Source organism: Agelaius phoeniceus, chromosome 36, assembly GCF_051311805.1.
Source record: "Agelaius phoeniceus isolate bAgePho1 chromosome 36, bAgePho1.hap1, whole genome shotgun sequence".
In the NCBI taxonomy this organism is placed as follows: domain Eukaryota; kingdom Metazoa; phylum Chordata; class Aves; order Passeriformes; family Icteridae; genus Agelaius; species Agelaius phoeniceus.
Genome location: NC_135300.1, coordinates 923,511 through 942,795, shown reverse-complemented (window position 1 = coordinate 942,795; position 19,285 = coordinate 923,511). Strand labels below are relative to the sequence as shown.

Genomic DNA, 19,285 nt, shown 5'->3' with positions numbered 1-19,285 from the left:
GCTTCTAAGAGAAACCAAACCCCAAAATTTAGGGGTCCCCCATCACCCCTGACCCCCTTTTCTGTGTCCCCAGAATGTCCCCCTGACCCTGTCCCCCTCTGTCCCCACAATGTCCCCCTTTTTCTGTGTCCCCAGAATGTCCCCGTGACCCTGTCCCCCTCTGTCCCCAGAATGTCCCCCTGACCCTGTCCCCCCTTTTCTGTGTCCCCAGAATGTCCCCCCTGACCCCTCTCTGTCCCCAGAATGTCCCCCTGACCCTGTCCCCCTCTGTCCCCAGAATGTCCCCCCTGACCCCCCTTTCTGTGTCCCCAGAATGTCCCCCCTGACCCTGTCCCCCTTTCTGTGTCCCCAGAATGTCCCCCCTGTCCCCCCTTTCTGTGTCCCCACAATGTCCCCCTGACCCTGTCCCCCTTTCTGTGTCCCCACAATGTCCCCTGACCCCCCTCTGTCCCCAGAATGTCCCCCCTGACCCTGTCCCCCTCTGTCCCCAGAATGTCCCCCCTGACCCCCCTTTCTGTGTCCCCAGAATGTCCCCCCTGACCCTGTCCCCCTTTCTGTGTCCCCAGAATGTCCCCCTGACCCTGACCCCCTCTGTCCCCAGAATGTCCCCCCTGACCCTGTCCCCCTTTCTGTGTCCCCAGAATGTCCCCCTGACCCTGTCCCCCTCTGTCCCCAGAATGTCCCCTGACCCTGTCCCCCTTTCTGTGTCCCCAGAATGTCCCCCTGACCCTGTCCCCCTCTGTCCCCAGAATGTCCCCCTGACCCCTGTCCCCCTTTCTGTGTCCCCAGAATGTCCCCTGACCCTGTCCCCCTTTCTGTGTCCCCAGAATGTCCCCCTGACCCTGTCCCCCTCTCTGTGTCCCCAGAATGTCCCCCTGACCCTGTCCCCCTCTGTCCCCAGAATGTCCCCCCTGACCCTGTCCCCCTTTCTGTGTCCCCAGAATGTCCCCCTGACCCCTCTCTGTCCCCAGAATGTCCCCCTGACCCCTGTCCCCCTTTCTGTGTCCCCAGAATGTCCCCCTGACCCCTGTCCCCCTTTCTGTGTCCCCAGAATGTCCCCCTGACCCTGTCCCCCTTTCTGTGTCCCCACAATGTCCCCTGACCCCCCTTTCTGTGTCCCCACAATGTCCCCCTGACCCTGTCCCCCTTTCTGTGTCCCCAGAATGTCCCCCCTGACCCCTCTCTGTCCCCAGAATGTCCCCCTGACCCTGTCCCCCTCTCTGTGTCCCCAGAATGTCCCCCCTGACCTGGCCGTGTGCTGCTTCGTGCTGGAGCAGTCGCTGTCGGTGCGGGCGCTGCAGGAGATGCTGGCCAACAGCTCCGACATCGGCAGCGAGGTGGGTCTGGGGTTCCACAGGGGTTTTGGGGGGCACTGGAGGTGGGTCTGGGGTTCCACAGGGGTTTTGGGGGGCACTGGAGGTGGGTCTGGGCTCCCACTGGGGGTTTGGGGGGCACTGGAGGTGGGTCTGGGCTCCCACTGGGGGTTTGGGGGGCACTGGAGGTGGGTCTGGGCTCCCACTGGGGGTTTGGGGGGCACTGGAGGTGGGTCTGGGCTCCCACTGGGGGTTTGGGGGGCACTGGAGGTGGGTCTGGGGTCCTACTGGGGATTTAGGGCGTGCTAGAGGGGATTTGGGGGACACTGGAAGTGGGTCTGGGGTCCCACAGGGCATCTGGGGGGCACTGGAGGTGGGTCTGGGGTCCCACAGGGCATCTGGGGGGCACTAGAGGGGATTTGGGGGGCCCTCGAGGTGGGTCTGGGGTCCCACAGGGGATTTGGGGAGCTCTAGAGGTGGTTTGAGGTCTCCAAGAAAGGATTTGGGGGGCCCTTGAGGTGGGTCTGGGGTCCCACAGGGGATTTGGGGGGCACTAGAGGTGGTTTGGGGTGTCTAAGAGGGGATTTGGCGGTCCCACAGGGCACTGGAGGTGGTTTGGGGTCCTTAAGAGGGGATTTGGGGGGCACTGGAGGTGGGTCTGGGGTCTCACAGGGGATTTCAGGGGCACTAGAGGGGATTTGGGGGGCCCTTGATGTGGGTCTGGGGTCCCAAAGGGGATTTGGGGAGCACTAGAGGGGATTTGGGGTCCTTAAGAGGGGATTTGGGGACCCCACAAGGGGTTTTAGGATCCTTGGGGGTTCATGGGTGGGGTTTGGGGGTCTTGGAGGGGTTTTTGGGGTCCTTTTGGGGGTTTTAGGATCCTGTGGGGTTCCTGGAGGAGATTTTGGGGTCATTTTTGGGGGGTTTAGGATCCTGTGGGGTTCCTGGAGGAGATTTTGGGGTCATTTTTGGGGGGGTTTAGGATCCTGCAGAGACCTGGAGATTCTGGGGTTCCTTTAGGAGTTTTTGGGGTAATTCTGGGGTTCCTTGAGCAGTTTTTGGGGTCCTTTTTGGGGTGGGGGGTTTTGGGGGGTCCCTGGTGGTTTTTTTGGGGGGGGGGTCCCAACCCCCCCGTGACCCCCCCTCTTCTCTCCCCCCGCCCACCCAGGGGGTCGATCTGGATAAGTGGGTAGGTGCCACTGTGGTGTGGTGACCCCAAATCCTCATCCTCATCTTCATCACGCCCTTCCTCCTCCTCCTCCTCCTCCTCCTCTTCCTCCTCACCCCCCAAATTTTGGGGGGGCTCTGCCCATCCCGCATGGACCCAGGGGTCCGGGTGTGCCCCTTCCCCCCCAGTCCCATCCATCCACAGCCCCCCAAATTCCGCATGGACCCCAAAGTGTGAGCGCGGGGGGGAGGAGCATGGGGGGACCCCAAAAAAGGGGGGACCCCAAAAAGGGGATCCCAAATCCCCCCATGAGCATGGGGAGACCCCAAAAAGGGGAGACCCCAAAAAGGGGATCCCAAATCTCCCCATGAGCATGGGGACACCCCAAAAAGGGGATCCCAAATCCCCCCATGAGCATGGGGAGACCCCAAAAAGGGGAGACCCCAAAAGGGGATCCCAAATCCACCAAGGATCCCAAAAAATTGGGGAGCCAGATGTGGGGTGACCCCTAAATTTGGGATTCCAATTTGGGAGAACCCCAAAAGGGGGATCTCAAATCCACTGGGGGAACCCCAAAAAGGGGATCCCAAATCTGCTGGGGATCCCAAAAAATCGGGGAGCTGGATGTGGGGTGACCCTGAAATTTGGGATCCCAGTTTGGGGGAAACCTCAATATGGGGGTGACCCTGAAATTTGGGATCCCAATTTGGGGGGACCCCTAAATTTGAGATCCCATTTTGGGGGGATCCTGAAATTTGGGATCCCAACTTGAGGGAAACCTCAATATGGGAGGGGGCCCCCAAAAAGGGAGACCCTCAATATTAAGGGGATCGCAAAAGTGGGACCCCCAAATTTGTGGGGATTTCCATGGGGTGACCCCAAAATTGGGGATCTTGATAAGGGGTGACCCCAGTGGGGAGTGGGATCCTGAAATTGGGGACCCCACTATCAGGGGAATCCTCAATTTGGGGGGGATCCCACCATGAGGGGGACCCTGACATGAGGGGGGGTCCAAGGCACGGTGCACCCCAAAACAAGGGGGGTGCAATGCACAGGAGACCCCAACATGGGGAGACCCCAAAACAAGGGGGAGACCCCAAAACAAAGGGGAGACCCCAAAACAAGAGGGAGACCCAAAAACAAGGGGGAGATCCCAAATCAAGAGGGGACTCTAAAATAAGGGAGAGACCCCAAAACAAGAGGGGACTCCAAAACAAGGGGGAGACCCCAAAATAAGGGGAGGGCCCCAAAACAATGGGGGAGACCCCGAATCAAGGGGGAGACCCCAAAATAAGGGGGGACCCCAAAATAAGGGGGAGACCCCCAAACAAGGGGGGACTCCAAAACAAGGGGGATACCCCAAAATAAGGGGAGACCCCAAAACAAGAGGGAGACCCCAAAACCATGGGGCAGCGATGCACAAGGAGCTGTGTCTGAAACACGGAACCCACAGGGGGTTTTTTGGGGGTTCAAGGTGTTTTTTTGGGGGGTCCAGGAGGCCTCAGGGGATTTTGGGGTCCCCTCCTTGACCCCCCTGTGCCCCCCAAGTCCTCTCAGGGTGGGGGACACCGGACGCTGCTCTACGGCCACGCCATCCTGCTGAGACACTCCCACAGCGGCATGGTGAGTCTGGGGGGCTCTGGGGGGCTCTGGGGGGGCTGGGAGGGTTTTGGGGGGCTCCGGGGATTTTGGGGACCCCCAATCACCGCGTGTCCCCCCCCGCCCTTGCAGTACCTGAGCTGCCTGACCACGTCCCGCTCGGTCACCGACAAGCTGGCCTTCGACGTGGGGCTGCAGAGGGACGCAGCAGGTACGGGGGGCACCCCGAGGGTTTCTGGGCTCCCTCCAGGTGCAGGGAATGGTTTGGGGGTGCTGATTTGGGGTGTTCTGGGGTGTTTTGGGGTGCTTTGGGGTGTTCTGGGGTGTTTTGGGGTGCTGATTTGGGGTGCTGATTTGGGGTGTTTTGGGGTGCTGATTTGGGGTGTTCTGGGGTGCTGATTTGGGGTGCTTTGGGGTGCTGATTTGGGGTGCTTTGGGGTGTTTTAGGGTGCTGATTTGGGGTGCTTTGGGGTGCTGATTTGGGGTGTTGTTTTGGGGTGCTGATTTGGGGTGTTTTGGGGTGCTGCTTTGGGGTGTTTTGGGGTGTTTTGGGGTGCTGATTTGGGGTGTTTTGGGGTGTTTTGGGGTGCTGATTTGGGGTGTTTTGGGGTGCTGCTTTGGGGTGCTGTTTTGGGGTGCTGATTTGGGGTGCTGTTTTGGGGTGTTTTGGGGTGCTGCTTTGGGGTGCTGTTTTGGGGTGTTTTGGGGTGCTGCTTTGGGGTGTTCTGGGGTGTTCTGGGGTGCTGATTTGGGGTGTTTTGGGGTGCTGCTTTGGGGTGCTGATTTGGGGTGTTTTGGGGTGCTGATTTGGGGTGCTTTGGGGTGTTTTGGGGTGCTGTTTTGGGGTGTTTTGGGGTGCTGTTTTGGGGTGTTTTGGGGTGCTGACTTGGGGTGTTCTGGGGTGTTTTGGGGTGCTGTTTTGGGGTGTTTTGGGGTGCTGATTTGGGGTGCCCCCCACCCCAGGTGAGGCGTGCTGGTGGACAATGCACCCGGCGTCCAAACAGCGCTCGGAGGGGGAGAAGGTTCGGGTGGGAGACGACCTGATCCTGGTCAGCGTGTCCTCGGAGAGATACCTGGTGAGAGGGGACACCTGGGGACACCTGGGGACACCTGGGACACCTGGGGACGTGGGGGGACACCTGGGGACACAGAGGGACAGGGGGGACACAGGGATCTCCTGACCTGATCCTGGTCAGCGTGTCCTCAGAGGGATACCTGGGGACACTGGGGACACCTGGGGACACCTGGGGCTACGTGTCCCACCTGTGTCCCACCTGTGTCCCACCCGTGTCACACCTGTGTCCCACCTGTCCCAGCACCTCTCCACGGCCTCGGGGGAGCTCCAGGTGGACGCCTCCTTCATGCAGACCCTGTGGAACATGAACCCCATCTGCTCGGGCTCCGAGGAAGGTGACACCTGGGGCACCCCAAATTTGGCTGGGTGGGGAGAGGGGGGCTCCTTTGGGGTGTCCCCAACACCCTGACCCCGCCCTGTCCCCAAAATGTCCCCTCAGGGTTTGTCACCGGCGGCCACGTCCTGCGCCTGTTCCACGGCCACATGGACGAGTGCCTGACCCCCACGGCGCCTGAGCAGGGCGAGGAGCGCAGGTGGGGCTGTCCCCAGTTTGTCCCCAGATTTGGGGTGCAGAGGGGTCCCCAACTGGCTGTGACCCCCCCCCCCACCTTTGTCACCTCCCAGCAGCGTTGTCAACTACGAGGGTGGCGCCGTGTGCGCCCACGCCAGGTCCCTGTGGCGCCTGGAGCCCCTGCGCATCAGGTAGGGGGGACATCAAAGGGACAGGGGGTGACACGGGCGTCACCACCCCCAGGGACACCGGGGACACTCTCTGGGGTCCCAGGGGGGGTCTGGGGTCATGGCGTGTCCCCCCCCAAGATGTGTTCCTGTGTCTTGTGTCCCCATGGCCCTGTGACACATCCTGTGCCACCCCATGTCCTTGTGTCCCCATCCCTGTGTCCCCTGTGTCACCCCAGGTCCCTGTGACACATCCGGATGGCCTCAGCCTGTGTCCCCTGTGTCACTTCATGGTCCCATGACCCATCCCTGTGTCCCCATGACCCATCCCCATATCTCCTGTGTCCCCCCCATGTCCTCATGTCCCTGTGTCCCCATGACCCATCCCTATGTCCCCTGTGTCATCCCATGTCCCTGTGCCACATCTGTGCCACCCCATGTCCTTGTGTCCCCATCCCTGTGTCCCCTGTGTCCCCCCCATGTCCCCATGACCCATCCCCGTGTCCCAACCCCCCCCCCCCCCCCCCCCCGGTGACATCAGTGTCCCCTCCCTGTGTCCCTCAGCTGGAGCGGGAGCCACCTGCGTTGGGGACAGCCCTTCCGCCTGCGCCACGTCACCACCGGCCGCTACCTGGCGCTGACCGAGGCCACCGGGCTGGCCATGGTGGAGGCCACGGCGGCCAACACGCGCGTGGCCACCTTCTGCTTCCGGGCCTCCAAGGTGGGAGAGACACCCGAGTGTCCCCAGCCTTTTCCCTGTCCCTGTCCCCATCCCTGTCCCCACCGTGAGCGTGGCCACCTTCTGCTTCCGGGCCTCCAAGGTGGGAGTGACACCTGAGTGTCCCCAACCCCTCCTGGTCCCTGTCCCTGTCCCCATCCCTGTCCCCATCCCTGTCCCCACCGTGAGCGTGGCCACCTTCTGCTTCCGGGCCTCCAAGGTGGGAGAGACACCTGAGTGTCCCCAACCCCTCCTGGTCCCTGTCCCTGTCCCCATCCCTGTCCCCACCGTGAGCGTGGCCACCTTCTGCTTCCGGGCCTCCAAGGTGGGAGTGTCACCCGAGTGTCCCCGACCCCTCCTGGTCCCTGTCCCCATCCCTGTCCCTGTCCCCACCGTGAGCATGGCCACCTTCTGCTTCTGGGCCTCCAAGGTGGGGCTGTCACCTGAGTGTCCCCAACCCTCTCCTGGTCCCTGTCCCCATCCCTGTCCCCATCCCAGCTGTCCCCAACCTGCTCCTGGTCCCTGTCCCTATCCCTGTCCCCGTCTTTGTCCCCATCATGAGCGTGGCCACCTTCTGCTTCCGGGCCTCCAAGGTGGGAGTGACACCTGAGTGTCCCCAACCCTCTCCTGGTCCCTGTCCCCATCCCTGTCCCCATCCCAGCTGTCCCCAACCTGCTCCTGGTCCCTGTCCCTATCCCTGTCCCCGTCTTTGTCCCCATCATGAGCGTGGCCACCTTCTGCTTCCGGGCCTCCAAGGTGGGAGTGACACCTGAGTGTCCCCAACCCTCTCCTGGTCCCTGTCCCCATCCCTGTCCCCATCCCAGCTGTCCCCAACCCGCTCCCAGTCCCTGTCCCCATCCCTGTCCCTGTCCTTGTCCCCACTGTGAGCGTGGCCACCTTCTGCTTCCGTATTTCCAACATCTCTGGAATGTCCCCATGATGTCCCCAACCCTTTCCTGATCCCCACCCTGCCCCTGTCCTGGTCCCTGTCCCTGGGAATGTCCCCATGATGTCCCCAACCCTCTCCTGGTCCCCACCCTGACCCCACCCCATCCCACCCCACCCCACTCCGTGTCCCCATCCAGACCCTCCTGACCCCCCCTGTGCCCCCCGACCCCACAGGAGAAGCTGGAGACGACCCCAAAAAGGGACATCGAGGGCATGGGGCCCCCCGAGATCAAATATGGGGAGTCCTTGTGCTTCCTGCAGCACAGCAACAGCGGCCTCTGGGTCACCTACGCCGCCCCCGACCCCAAGGCCCTGCGCCTCGGGCTGCTCAAGAGGAAGGTGGGACCCCAAAATCACCGGGGGACACCCCAAAATCCACCCCCGGGGGGATTGGAGGGGGCTGCAGGGGGAGTTTTTTGGGGGGTTTTTGGAGGTTTCGAGAGCTCCAGGAGACACTTAGATGGGTCTTTGGGGGAGTGTTTGGGGTCTTTGGGGTTTAGGAGGATCTTTGGGGTCTTTTAGGGTCCCTAAAATGTGCTGGGGGGGCTCTGGGGGGGAGTTTTTGGGGAGTTTTAGGGGGTTTTGAGAGCTCCAGTGGCCTCTGGGTCACCAACGCCGCCCCCGACCCCAAGGCCCTGCGCCTCGGGCTGCTCAAGAGGGAGGTGGGTTCCTGGGGGGGGTCTCCGGGGTTCAGGGGGATCTCTGTGGGTTCAGGGGGGTCTCTGGGGTTTGAGGGACCCCTGTGACCCCCCCTTTGCCCCCCCAGGCCATCCTGCACCAGGAGGGGCACATGGACGACGCGCTGACCCTGAGCCGTTCCCAGCGCCAGGAGTCGCAGGCGGCTCGCATGGTCTTCAGCACCACGGGGCTCTACGGGGCCTTCATCAGGTCTGGGGGGCCTGGGGGGCTCCTGGGGGGTGTCAGAAACACCTGGGGGGGTCAGAAACACCTGGGGATCCTGGGGGTTTGGGGATGGTCTTCAGCACCACGGGGCTCTATGGGGCCTTCATCAGGTCTGGGGGGCCTGGGGGGCTCCTGGGGGGTGTCAGAAACACCTGGGGGGGTCAGAAACACCTGGGGATCCTGGGGGTTTGGGGATGGTCTTCAGCACCATGGGGCTCTACGGGGCCTTCATCAGGTCTGGGGGGCCTGGGGGGGCCTGGGGGTGTCAGAACCTCCTGGGGGGGGTCAGAAACACCTGGGAGGGGTCAGAAACACCTGGGAGGGGTCAGAAACACCTGCGGGGGTCAGAAACACCTCGGGATCCTGGGGATCCTGGGGGTTTGGGGATGGTCTTCAGCACCATGGGGCTCTACGGGGCCTTCATCAGGTCTGGGGGGGCCTGGGGGGTTCCTGGGGGGCGTCAGAACCTCCTGGGGGGGGTCAGAAACACCTGGGGGGGGTCAGAAACACCTGGGGATCCTGGGGGTTTGGGGATGGTCTTCAGCACCATGGGGCTCTACGGGGCCTCCATCTGCTCTGGGGGTCCCAGTGTGGTCCAGGGGAGTCCTGGGGAGTTTTGGGGGTGGTTTTAGGGTGGTTCTGATGGTCTGATCCCCCCCTCTATCGTCCCCAGGAGCCTGGACAGCCTCCAGGGCCGCCCGCGGGGGTCTCCGCCGCCCCCCCTGCCCATCGCGGGGGTGATCCTGAGCCTGCGGGACCTGATCGGGTACCTGGAGCCGCCGCCCGCCGAGCTGCGGCACGAGCAGCGCCAGGGCCGCCTGAGGGCGCTGCGGGCCCGCCAGAGCCTCTTCCAGCAGGAGGTGCGACCCCCGGGACCGCCCCCAAACCCGGGAGGGGCTGAACTCGGGGATAGAGGGGTTAAACTTGGGGTTAGAGGGGTTAAACTCCGGGTTAGAAGGGTTAAACTCGGGGTTAGAGGAGTTAAACTTGGGGTTAGAGGGGCTGAACTCGGGGCTAGAGGGGTTAAACTTGGGGCTAGAGGGGTTAAACCTGAACTACAGGGGGAATTTGGGGGCATTTTGGGGCTGCCAGAGCCTCTTCCAGCAGGAGGTGCAACCCCCAGGACCCCTCCCCAAATCCAGGAGGTTGCAGTGGGGTTGTGGAGGTCCTCGGAGGTGTCACAGAATGGGGGGGGGGTCCCCAGTTTGGGGGTCCTGGGGGGGTCTCACAGCCCCCCTGGCCCGCAGGGGATGCTGACCCTGGTGCCAGTTTGGGGGTCCCAGTTTGGGGCCTCCCAGGGTGGGTGTCCCAGTTTGGGGGTCCCATGGGGGGCTCTGACGCCCCCTCCCCGGCCCACAGGGGATGCTGACCCTGGTGCCAGTTTGGGGGTCCCAGTTTGGGGCCTCCCAGGGTGGGTGTCCCAGTTTGGGGGTCCCATGGGGGGCTCTGACGCCCCCTCCCCGGCCCACAGGGGATGCTGACCCTGGTGCCAGTTTGGGGGTCCCAGTTTGGGGGTCCCAGGATGCTGGGGGTGCCTCAGGATGTTTAGGGGGGCTCCCAGGGTGGGTGTTGCAGTTTGGGGGTCCCAGTTTGGGTGTCCCAGTGTGGGGGTCTCTCCCCGGCCCGCAGGGGATGCTGACGCTGGTGCCAGTTTGGGGGTCCCAGGGTGGGTGTTGCAGTTTGGGGGTCCCAGTTTGGGGGTCTCTCCCCGGCCTGCAGGGGATGCTGACCCTGGTGCCAGTGTGGGGGTCCCAGTTTGGGGGTCCCATGGGGGGCTCTGACGCCCCCTCCCCGGCCCGCAGGGGATGCTGACCCTGGTGCCAGTTTGGGGGTCCCTGGGTGGGTGTTGCAGTTTGGGGGTCCCAGTTTGGGGGTCCCAGTTTGGGGGTCTCTCCCCGGCCCACAGGGGATGCTGACGCTGGTGCTGAGCTGCATCGACCGCCTGAGCGCCTACAGCACCGCGGCGCAGTTCGGGGAGGCCGCGGGCGAGGAGGCGGCGGCGGCCTGGAAGGAGATCGTGAACCTGCTCTACGAGCTGCTGGGTGGGGCTGGGGGCAGATACGGGGGGCTGGGGGGCAGATATGGGGGCTGGGGGGCAGATATGGGGGGCTATGGGGCAGGTATGGGGGTTATGGGGCAGGTATGGGGGTTATGGGGCAGATATGGGGGGTTATGGGGTAGATATGGGGGTTATGGGGCAGGTATGGGGGGTTATGGGGCAGGTATGGGGGGTTATGGGGCAGGTATGGGAGGCTGGGGGGCAGATGTCAATGCTGTGGCAGATGTGGGTTCCATGGGGCAGATGTCAATGCTATGGGGCAGATGTGGGTGCCATGGGGCAGATGTGGGTGCTATGGGGCAGATATTAATGCCATGGGGCAGATGTGGGTACCATGGGGCAGATGTCGGTTCTAAGGGGCAGATGTGGGTACCATGGGGCAGATGTGGGTGCCATGGGGCAGATGTGGGTCCCGTGGGGCAGACCTGACCCCTCGGTGCCCCCCAGCCTCGCTGATCCGGGGGAACCGAGCCAACTGCGCGCTCTTCTCCACCAACCTGGACTGGCTGGTCAGCAAACTGGACAGGCTGGAGGCCTCCTCGGGTCAGTGGGGCAGCCCTGGGGGGGCTTCTGTGGGGCTGGGGGGCTCCTCTGGGGCTGAGAAACCTCCTGTGGGGCTGAGAACCCTTCTGTGGGGCTGGGGGAGGATTATGTGGGGCTGGGGTCTCTCCATGAGTCTGGGGTCCCTCCCATGGGTCTGAGGTCTCTCTTATGGCTCTGACCCCTTGCTGTGGGGCTGCTGGGGTTCCCATGGTGCTGGTCCTGCTTCTGTGGGGCATCTTCAGGGCACTGAAGATTCCCTGTTGGTCTGGGGTCTGTCCTGTGGGTCTGGGGTCCCTCCCGTGGGTCTGGGTCTGGGGTCCCTCCCGTGGGTCTGGGGTCCCTCATGTAGGTCTGAAGATTCTCCCATGGGTCTGGGGTCCCCCCATGGCTGTGACCCCCTGTCTGTGGTGCCCAGGTATCCTGGAGATGCTGTACTGGGGTCCTTCCCATGGGTCTGGGGTACCTCCCCCTGTGGGTCTGGGGTCCCTCCTGTGGGTCTGGGGTACCTCCCCCTGTGGGTCTGACCCCTCTGTGGGTCTGGGGTCCCTGTGGTGGGTCTGGGGTCCCTCCCATGGCTGTGACCCCCTGTCTGTGGTGCCCAGGTATCCTGGAGGTGCTGTACTGCGTGCTGATCGAGAGCCCCGAGGTGCTGAACATCATCCAGGAGAACCACATCAAATCCATCATCAGCCTGCTCGACAAGCACGGCCGCAACCACAAGGTGCGTGTGCCCTCAGGGGTGTGCCCAGGGATGTGCCCAGGTGTCCCCAAATGTGCCCAGGTGTGTGCCCTCAGGGGTGTGCCCAGGTGTGCTCAGGGGTGTGCCCAGGTGTGCTCAGGTGTGTGCTCTGTTGTGTGCCTGGGCGTGTCCCCAGGTATCTTAGCTGTGTCCCCAGCTGTCCCCAGCCGTGCCCAGGTGTGCCCAGGTGCATCCCCAGGTTTTCTCAGGTGTGTCCTCAGGTGTGCCCAGGTGCACTCAGGTGTGTCCCCAGCTGTTCCCCGGTGCGCTCAGGTGTGTCCCCCAGCTGTCCCCAGCTGTCCCCAGGTGCACTCAGGTGTGTCCCCAGGTGTCCCCAGCTGTGCCCAGGTGTGTCCCCAGCTGTCCCCAGGTGCACTCAGGTGTCCCCTCCCGTGCAGGTGCTGGACGTGCTGTGCTCGCTGTGTGTCTGCAATGCCGTGGCCGTGCGCTCCAACCAGAACCTGATCACCGAGAACCTCCTGCCCCGCCGCGACCTGCTGCTGCAGACCGGCATGGTCAACTACGTCACCAGGTGGGACCTGGGGGTCCTGGGGGTCCTGGGGGTCCGGGGGAGGGAAGTTATGGGGTTTTGGGGGGGTTTTTGGGAGGTCTTGGGGGGTTTTCGGGGGTTTTCGGGGAGCCTGGAGGTGGTTGAGGTGCACTTGGAAGATCTTGAGATGTTTCTAGAAGAACTTGGGGACTCCTGGAAGTTGTTGAGATGTTTCTAGGAGAACTTGGGGACTCCTGGAAGTTCTTGAGATGTTTCTAGAAGAGCTTGGGGACTCCTGGAAGTTCTTGAGATGTTTCTAGAAGAACTTGGGGACTTTGGGGGATCCTGGGGGGGCTTCAGATGATGGGGGGATCCTGGGGAGGGGGGTTATGGGGGTTTTAGGGGGTTTTGGGTGGTCTGGAGGTGGTTGAGGTGCACCTGGAAGTTGTTGAAATGTTTCTAGAAGAACTTGGGGATGTCTGAGGAGGTCCTAGGGGGGCTTTGGGTGGTAGTGGGGTCCTGGGGAGGGGAGTTATGGGAGTTTGGGGGGTTTTGGGGGAGCCTGGAGGTGCTTGAGGTGCTTTTGGAAGCTCCTGAGCTGCTCCTGGAGGCCTCTGGGCTCATCCCGAGGGTCCCTGCGTGGCTTTGGGGTGGGATTTGGTGCTCTCGAGGTGAGATTTGTGTTCTTGGGGTGGAATTGGGATCTCCCGGTGTGGAGTTCGGGGGTTCTGGGGGTGGAATTGGGATCTCCCCGTGTGGAATTCAGGGGTTCTTGGGGTGGAATTGGGATCTCCCGGCGTGGAATTCGGGGGTTCTGGGGGTGGAATTGGGATCTCCCGGCGTGGAATTCGGGGGTTCTGGGGGTGGAATTGGGATCTCCCGGCGTGGAATTCGGGGGTTCTGGGGGTGGAATTGGGATCTCCCGGCGTGGAATTCGGGGGTTCTGGGGGTGGAATTGGGATCTCCCCGTGTGGAATTGGGATCTCCCGGCGTGGAATGCGGGGGTTCTTGGGGTGGAATTGGGATCTCCCCATGTGGAATTCAGGGGTTCTGGGGGTGGAATTGGGATCTCCCGGTGTGGAATTCGGGGGTTCTGGGGGTGGAATTGGGATCTCCCGGCGTGGAATTCGGGGGTTCTGGGGGTGGAATTGGGATCTCCCGGCGTGGCACGCGGCCTTCCCATCACGGCGCCCCCTTTCCCCGCAGCGTGCGCCCCAACCTGTTTGTGGGCACGGCGCCGGGCTCCACGCAGTTCCGCTGCTGGTACTTCGAGGTGGCCGTGGAGCGGGCCCAGCCCTTCGTGACGGCCGTGCCCACCCACCTGCGCGTGGGCTGGGGGGCGGCCGGGGGCTTCCGGCCCGCCCCGGGCGGGGGGCGCGGGCTGGGGGGGCAACGGCGCCGGAGACGACCTCAACTCCTTCGCCTTCGACGGCCTCCACCTGTGGACAGGTGAGGGAGGAGGGGGCACCAGGACCGCCCTGGGACTACCCTGGCACCCACTTAGGGCTATGGGTACCCCCCTGGGATCACCCTGGGAACACCCTGGGAACGCCCTGGATCCAGCCTGGCACCCACTTGGGGCTATGGGAACCCCCCTGGCATCACCCGGGCACCACCCTGGGAACTCCTCTGGGATCACCCAGGGACCACCCCGAGACCACCCTGGGAACGCCCTGGGACCACCCTGGATCCACTTGGGACTATGGGAACCCCCCTGGGATCACCCTGGGACCACCCTGGGACCCCTCTGGGACCACCCTGGATCCACTCAGACCACCCTAGGACCACCCTGGGACCACCCTGGATCCACTTGGGACTATGGGAACCCCCCTGGGATCACCCAGGGACCACCTTGGGACCACCCTGGGACCCCTCTGGGACCACCTGGGAACCCCCTGGGTCCATTTGGGCCACCCCGAGACCCCCCCGGGTCCACCCTGGGACTCCTCTGGGACCCCCTGGGAACCCCCTGGGTCTGTTTGGACCACCCTGAGACCACCCTGGGAACGCCCTGGGACCCCTCTGGGACCACTCTGAGACCCCTCTGGGAATGCCCTGGGACCATGCCAGGACCACTCTGGGACCCCCTGTGACCCCCCTGTGACCCTCCTGTCCCCTGTGACCCCCCTGTGACCCCTGTGTCCCCCCAGGGGGTGTCCCCAAGGCCGTGGGGTCACCCCAACGCCGGGCTCTGGCCGAAGGGGACGTGGTCAGCTGCTGTCCCTCTGTGACCCCCCTGTGACCCCCTGTGACCCTCCTGTCCCCCTGTGACCCCCCCCTGTGACCCCCCTGTCCCCCCAGGGGGTGTCCCCAAGGCCGTGGGGTCACCCCAGCGCCGGGCTCTGGCCGAAGGGGACGTGGTCAGCTGCTGCCTGGACCTGGGGGTCCCCAGCGCCTCCTTCCGCCTCAACGGGGCCCCGGTCCAGGGGGTCCTCGAGGGCTTCAACCTGGACACCCTGTTCAGCCCCGTGGCCAGCTTCTCGGCGGGGGTCCGGTGAGAGGGGGGACACCCCCAAACTGGGGGGTGGGAGCCCTAAAACGGGCTGGGACCCCTAAAGGGGAGTCTGGGATTCCTGAAGTGGGGCAGGGATCCCTAAAGTGGGGCTGGGATCCATAAAGAAGGGACTGGGACCCCTAAAGGGGAGTCTGGGATTCCTGAAGTGGGGCTGGGATCCCTAAAGGGGAGTCAGGGATCCCTGAAGTGGGGCAGGGACCCCTAAAGTGGGGCTGGGATCCCTAAAGAAGGGACTGGGACCCCTAAAGGGGAATCTGGGATTCCTGAAGTGGGGCTGGGATCCCTAAAGAAGGGACTGGATCCCTAAAGTGGTTCTGTGGGGTCTGTGGGGTTTCTATGGGGTCTCTATGGGGTTTCTGTGGGGTTTCTATGGGGTCTCTATAGGGTCTCTATGGGGTTTCTATGGGGTCTCTGGGTTTCTATGGGGTCTATGGGTTTCTATGGGCCCGGCTCTCACTCTCTCCCCTCATTCCCCCCCAGGCTCCGGTTCCTGCTGGGGGGGTTCTGTGGGGTTTCTATGGGGTTTCTATGGGGTTTCTATGGGCCCATCTCTCACTCTCTCCCCCTTTTCCCCCCCCAGGCTCCAGTTCTGCTGGGGGGGTTCTGTGGGGTTTCTATGGGGTCTGTGGGGTTTCTATGGGTCCGGCTCTCACTGTGGGGTTTCTATGGGGTTTCTATGGGTTTCTATGGGCCCATCTCTCACTCTCTCCCCCTTTTCCCCCCGCCAGCCTCCGGTTCCTGCTGGGGGGGTTCTGTGGGGTTTCTATGGGTCCGGCTCTCACTGTGGCGGTTTCTATGGGGTTTCTATGGGGTTTCTATGGGGTTTCTATGGGCCCATCTCTCACTCTGTCCCCCCATTCCCCCCGCCAGGCTCCGGTTCCTGCTGGGGGGGTTCTGTGGGGTTTCTATGGGTTCTGTGGGGTTTCTATGGGTTCTGTGGGATTTCTATGGGTTCTGTGGGGTTTCTATGGGGTTTCTATGGGGTTTCTATGGGCCCGGCTCTCACTCTGTCCCCCCATTCCCCTGCCAGGCTCCGGTTCCTGCTGGGGGGCCGGCACGGCGAGTTCCGTTTCGTGCCCCCTCCGGGCTACGCTCCCTGTGCCGAGGCGCTGCTGCCCCGGGAGCGGCTGCGCCTGGAGCCTCTGACCGCCTACCGCGGCTCGGCCCCGCCCGGCGCCCGCAGCCTCCTGGGGCCCAGCCGGGCCCTGCCCACACGGCCTTCACCCCCTGCCCCGTGGACACCTGCCAGGTGCGAGGGGGCGGCGGAGAGGGGGTTTGGGGGCGTCTGGGGGCGTTTGGGGGCGTCTGGGGGCATTGTGACAGGGTTTCAGTGGGATGGAGGGGGGATTTGGGGGGATGGAGGGGGGATTTGGGGGATTTGGGGCTGTGGAGGGGGATTTGGGGGCATTTGGGGGGGATTTGGGGATGTGGAGGGGAGATTTGGGGGGATGGAGGTGAGATTTGGGGGGATTTGGGGGGATGGAGGGGGAATTTGGGGGGATGGAGGTGGGATTTGGGTCAATTTGGGAGTGTGGAGGGGGGATTTGGGGGTGTGGAGCAGGGATTTGGGAGTGTGGAGGGGGGATTTGGGGGGATGGAGATGAGATTTGGGGGGATGGAGGTGAGATTTGGGGGGATTTGGGGGGATGGAGGTGGGATTTGGGGGGATGGAGATGAGATCTGGGGGGATGGAGATGAGATTTGAGGGTATTTGGGGGTGTGGATTTGGGGGGATTTGGGGGTGTGGAGGAGGGATTTGGAGGGATTTGGGGGATTTGGGGGTGTAGAGGGGGGATTTGGGGCTGTGGAGGGGGAGTTTGGGGGTATTGGGATAGGATTTAGGGGCGATGGAAGGGTTTGGGGGGATGGAGGTGGGATTTGGGGGTGTGGAGGTGGGATTGGGACAGGGCTTATGTGGGATGGAGGTGGGATTTGGGGGGATTTGGGAGTGTGGAGCGGGGATTTGGGGGTGTGGAGGGGGGATTTGGGGGGATTGGGATAGGATTTAGGGGTGATGGAAGGGGTTTGGGGGGATGGAGGGGGGATTGGGACAGGGTTTAGGGGAGTTTAGGGGGTTTTGGGGATTTTGTGGGGCTTGAAGGGGAATTTGGAGGTGCTTGAAGAAACTGGGAAAGGATTTTGGGGGATTTTGGGGGAGTTTTGGGGTCCAACGCCCCCATTTTTGCCCCCGCCCAGACATCGTGCTGCCCCCGCACCTGGAGCGCATCCGGGAGAAGCTGGCGGAGAACATCCACGAGCTCTGGGCCCTGACCCGCATCGAGCAGGGCTGGACCTACGGGCCTGTGCGTGGGGCACCCCAAAATCCCCCTTGGGAACCCCAAAATCCCCCCAGGGAACCCCCAAATCCCCCGGAAACCCCAAACCCCACAAAACCCCACAAAAATCCCATAGAAACCCAAAACCCACCCTGAGCTCTGGGCCCTGACCCTCATCGAGCAGGGCTGGACCTATGGGCCTGTGAGTGGGGCACCCCAAAATCCCCCCTGGGCACCCCAAAATTCCCTTGGAACTCCAAAATCCCCAGGGAAACCCCAAAATCTCTCAGGGAACCCAAAAATCCCCCAGGGAACCCCAAAATCCCTTGGGAAACCCCAAAATCCCCTATTTGAGGTTCCTTGAAGGGCTCCCCTAATTGAGCTCCCTTTTTGGGGTTCCCTAAATTGGAGTTACCCCTTTCTGGGATCCCTTTTTTGGGGTTCCCCAAGGTTTGGGTCCTTTTCAAGGTGATCCCATGGGGCGCCTTTGGGATTTTCCCTTTCGGGATTTTCCCTTTCGGGTCCGTTTTTGGGGGGTCCCTGGCTGGATTTGGGGGGTCCCAGTGGCCAGGAGGTGTTTTTGGGGTGCCCTAAATTGGAGTTACCCCTTCTTGGGATCCCTTTTTGGGGTTCCCCAAGGTTTGGATCCTTTTCGAGGTGATCCCATGGGGCACCTTTGGGATTTTCCCTTTCGGGTCTGTTTTTGGGGGGTCCCTGGCTGGATTTGGGGGGTCCCAGTGGCCAGCAGGTGTTTTTGGGGTGCCCTAGGTCCGGGATGACGTGCAGCGCCTGCACCCCTGTTTGCTGAGCTTCCACAGCCTCCCCGAGCCCGAGCGTGGCTACAACCTCCAGATGTCGGGGGAGACCCTCAAGTAAGGGGGGGCACCGGGAATTTGGGGGTCCCCTCCTCTTTGGGGGGACTTGGGGGGGTTCTGGGGTCACCCATCACCTCAGACTGGGGGGGCTTTGGAGCATGTTGGGGTCCAGATCGTTTTGGGGTCCCCCCTCACCTCTGACTGGGGAGATTTGGGGGTTTTGGGGTCACCCCTCACCTCAGACTGGGGGGATTTTGGGGGGGTTTTGGGGTCACCCCTCACCTCAGACTTGGGGGAACTTGGGTGGGTTTTGGGGTCCCCCATTTTGGGCCGTGTCCCCAATACAGGCTGGGGGTTTTTGGGGTCCCCCCTCATCCTGAGCCCCCTGGAGTTGGGGGTGCTGGATTTGTGGGTAGGGGGGGCTTTGAGGAGGGGTCAGAGATTTGGGGGTGCTGATTTTTGGGGTGTCCCCAGGACGCTGCTGGCCCTGGGCTGCCACGTGGGGATGGCGGACGAGAAGGCCGAGGAGAACCTGAAGAAGATCAAACTGCCCAAAACGTGGGTTTGGGGGGGGCTGGGGGTCCCAGTTTGGGGGGGCTGGGAGGGGCTGGGGGTCCCAGTTTGGGGGGGCTGGGGGGTCCCAGTTTCGGGGGGGTCTCTGTACTGGATCCCAGTTTGAGGTCCCAGTTTGGGATCCTTCAAAGAAAGTCCCAGTTTGGGGGTGTCCCAGTTGGGGTGTCCCAGTTTGAGGGTGTCCCAGTCTGGGAGTCTCAGTTTTGGGGTCCTGGAGGAGCTTCTGGGGGGGTCCACAGAAGTTGGGGGGGTCCCTCAGGTGTGTCTGCCTCATTCCCACCGTGTCCAACAGGTAGAGATTGAGTTGGGACGTCCCAGTTGGGTTGGGATGTCCCAGTTGAGTTGGGATGTCCCAGTAGGGTTGGGATGGTCCCAGTTGGGTTGGGATGTCCCAGTAGGGTTGGGGATGTCTCAGTAGGGTTGGGGATGTCTCAGTAGGGTTGGGATGTCCCAGTTGGGTTGGGGATATCCCAGTTGGGTTGGGGTGTCCCAGTTGGGTTGGGATGTCCCAGTTGGGTTGGGGATATCCCAGTTGGGTTGGGGTGTCCCAGCTGGGTTGGGATGTCCCAGTTTGGAGACCATGGAGGAGGTTTGGGGTCCCCATGGATGAGGGCAGTTCTGGGGTGCCCCGTGGGGGTCCCAGGGTGCCCTGGGGGTGGTCCCACAGGTGTGTGCCCCCTGCCCAGGTACACTATGACCAATGGGTCAAGGTTGAGTTGGGATGTCCCAGTAGGGTTGGGGATGTCCCAGTTGGGTTGGGACGTCCCAGTTGGGTTGGGATGTCCCAGTAGGGTTGGGATGTCCCAGTAGGGTTGGGATGTCCCAGTAGGGTTGGGATGTCCCAGTTTGGAGACCGTGGAGGACGTTTGGGGT

General features: G+C 62.8%; 1 protein-coding gene across 1 annotated transcript in view; it reads left to right on the top strand.

Moving 5' to 3' along the window:
• RYR1 (ryanodine receptor 1) overlaps positions 1 to 19,285 on the top strand; it is an 80,276-nt gene that overhangs the window by 2,747 nt on the left and 58,244 nt on the right. The window contains 23 exon segments of the mRNA XM_077192878.1: positions 1,233 to 1,337; positions 4,030 to 4,104; positions 4,213 to 4,291; positions 5,044 to 5,156; positions 5,397 to 5,490; positions 5,595 to 5,688; positions 5,783 to 5,857; positions 6,398 to 6,554; positions 7,674 to 7,838; positions 8,266 to 8,387; positions 9,076 to 9,262; positions 10,309 to 10,444; positions 10,909 to 11,004; positions 11,607 to 11,725; positions 12,142 to 12,275; positions 13,440 to 13,611; positions 13,613 to 13,682; positions 14,535 to 14,727; positions 15,779 to 15,954; positions 15,957 to 16,007; positions 16,945 to 17,051; positions 17,793 to 17,896; positions 18,314 to 18,397. Coding sequence (XP_077048993.1) covers positions 1,233 to 1,337; positions 4,030 to 4,104; positions 4,213 to 4,291; positions 5,044 to 5,156; positions 5,397 to 5,490; positions 5,595 to 5,688; positions 5,783 to 5,857; positions 6,398 to 6,554; positions 7,674 to 7,838; positions 8,266 to 8,387; positions 9,076 to 9,262; positions 10,309 to 10,444; positions 10,909 to 11,004; positions 11,607 to 11,725; positions 12,142 to 12,275; positions 13,440 to 13,611; positions 13,613 to 13,682; positions 14,535 to 14,727; positions 15,779 to 15,954; positions 15,957 to 16,007; positions 16,945 to 17,051; positions 17,793 to 17,896; positions 18,314 to 18,397 — 2,708 coding nt within the window.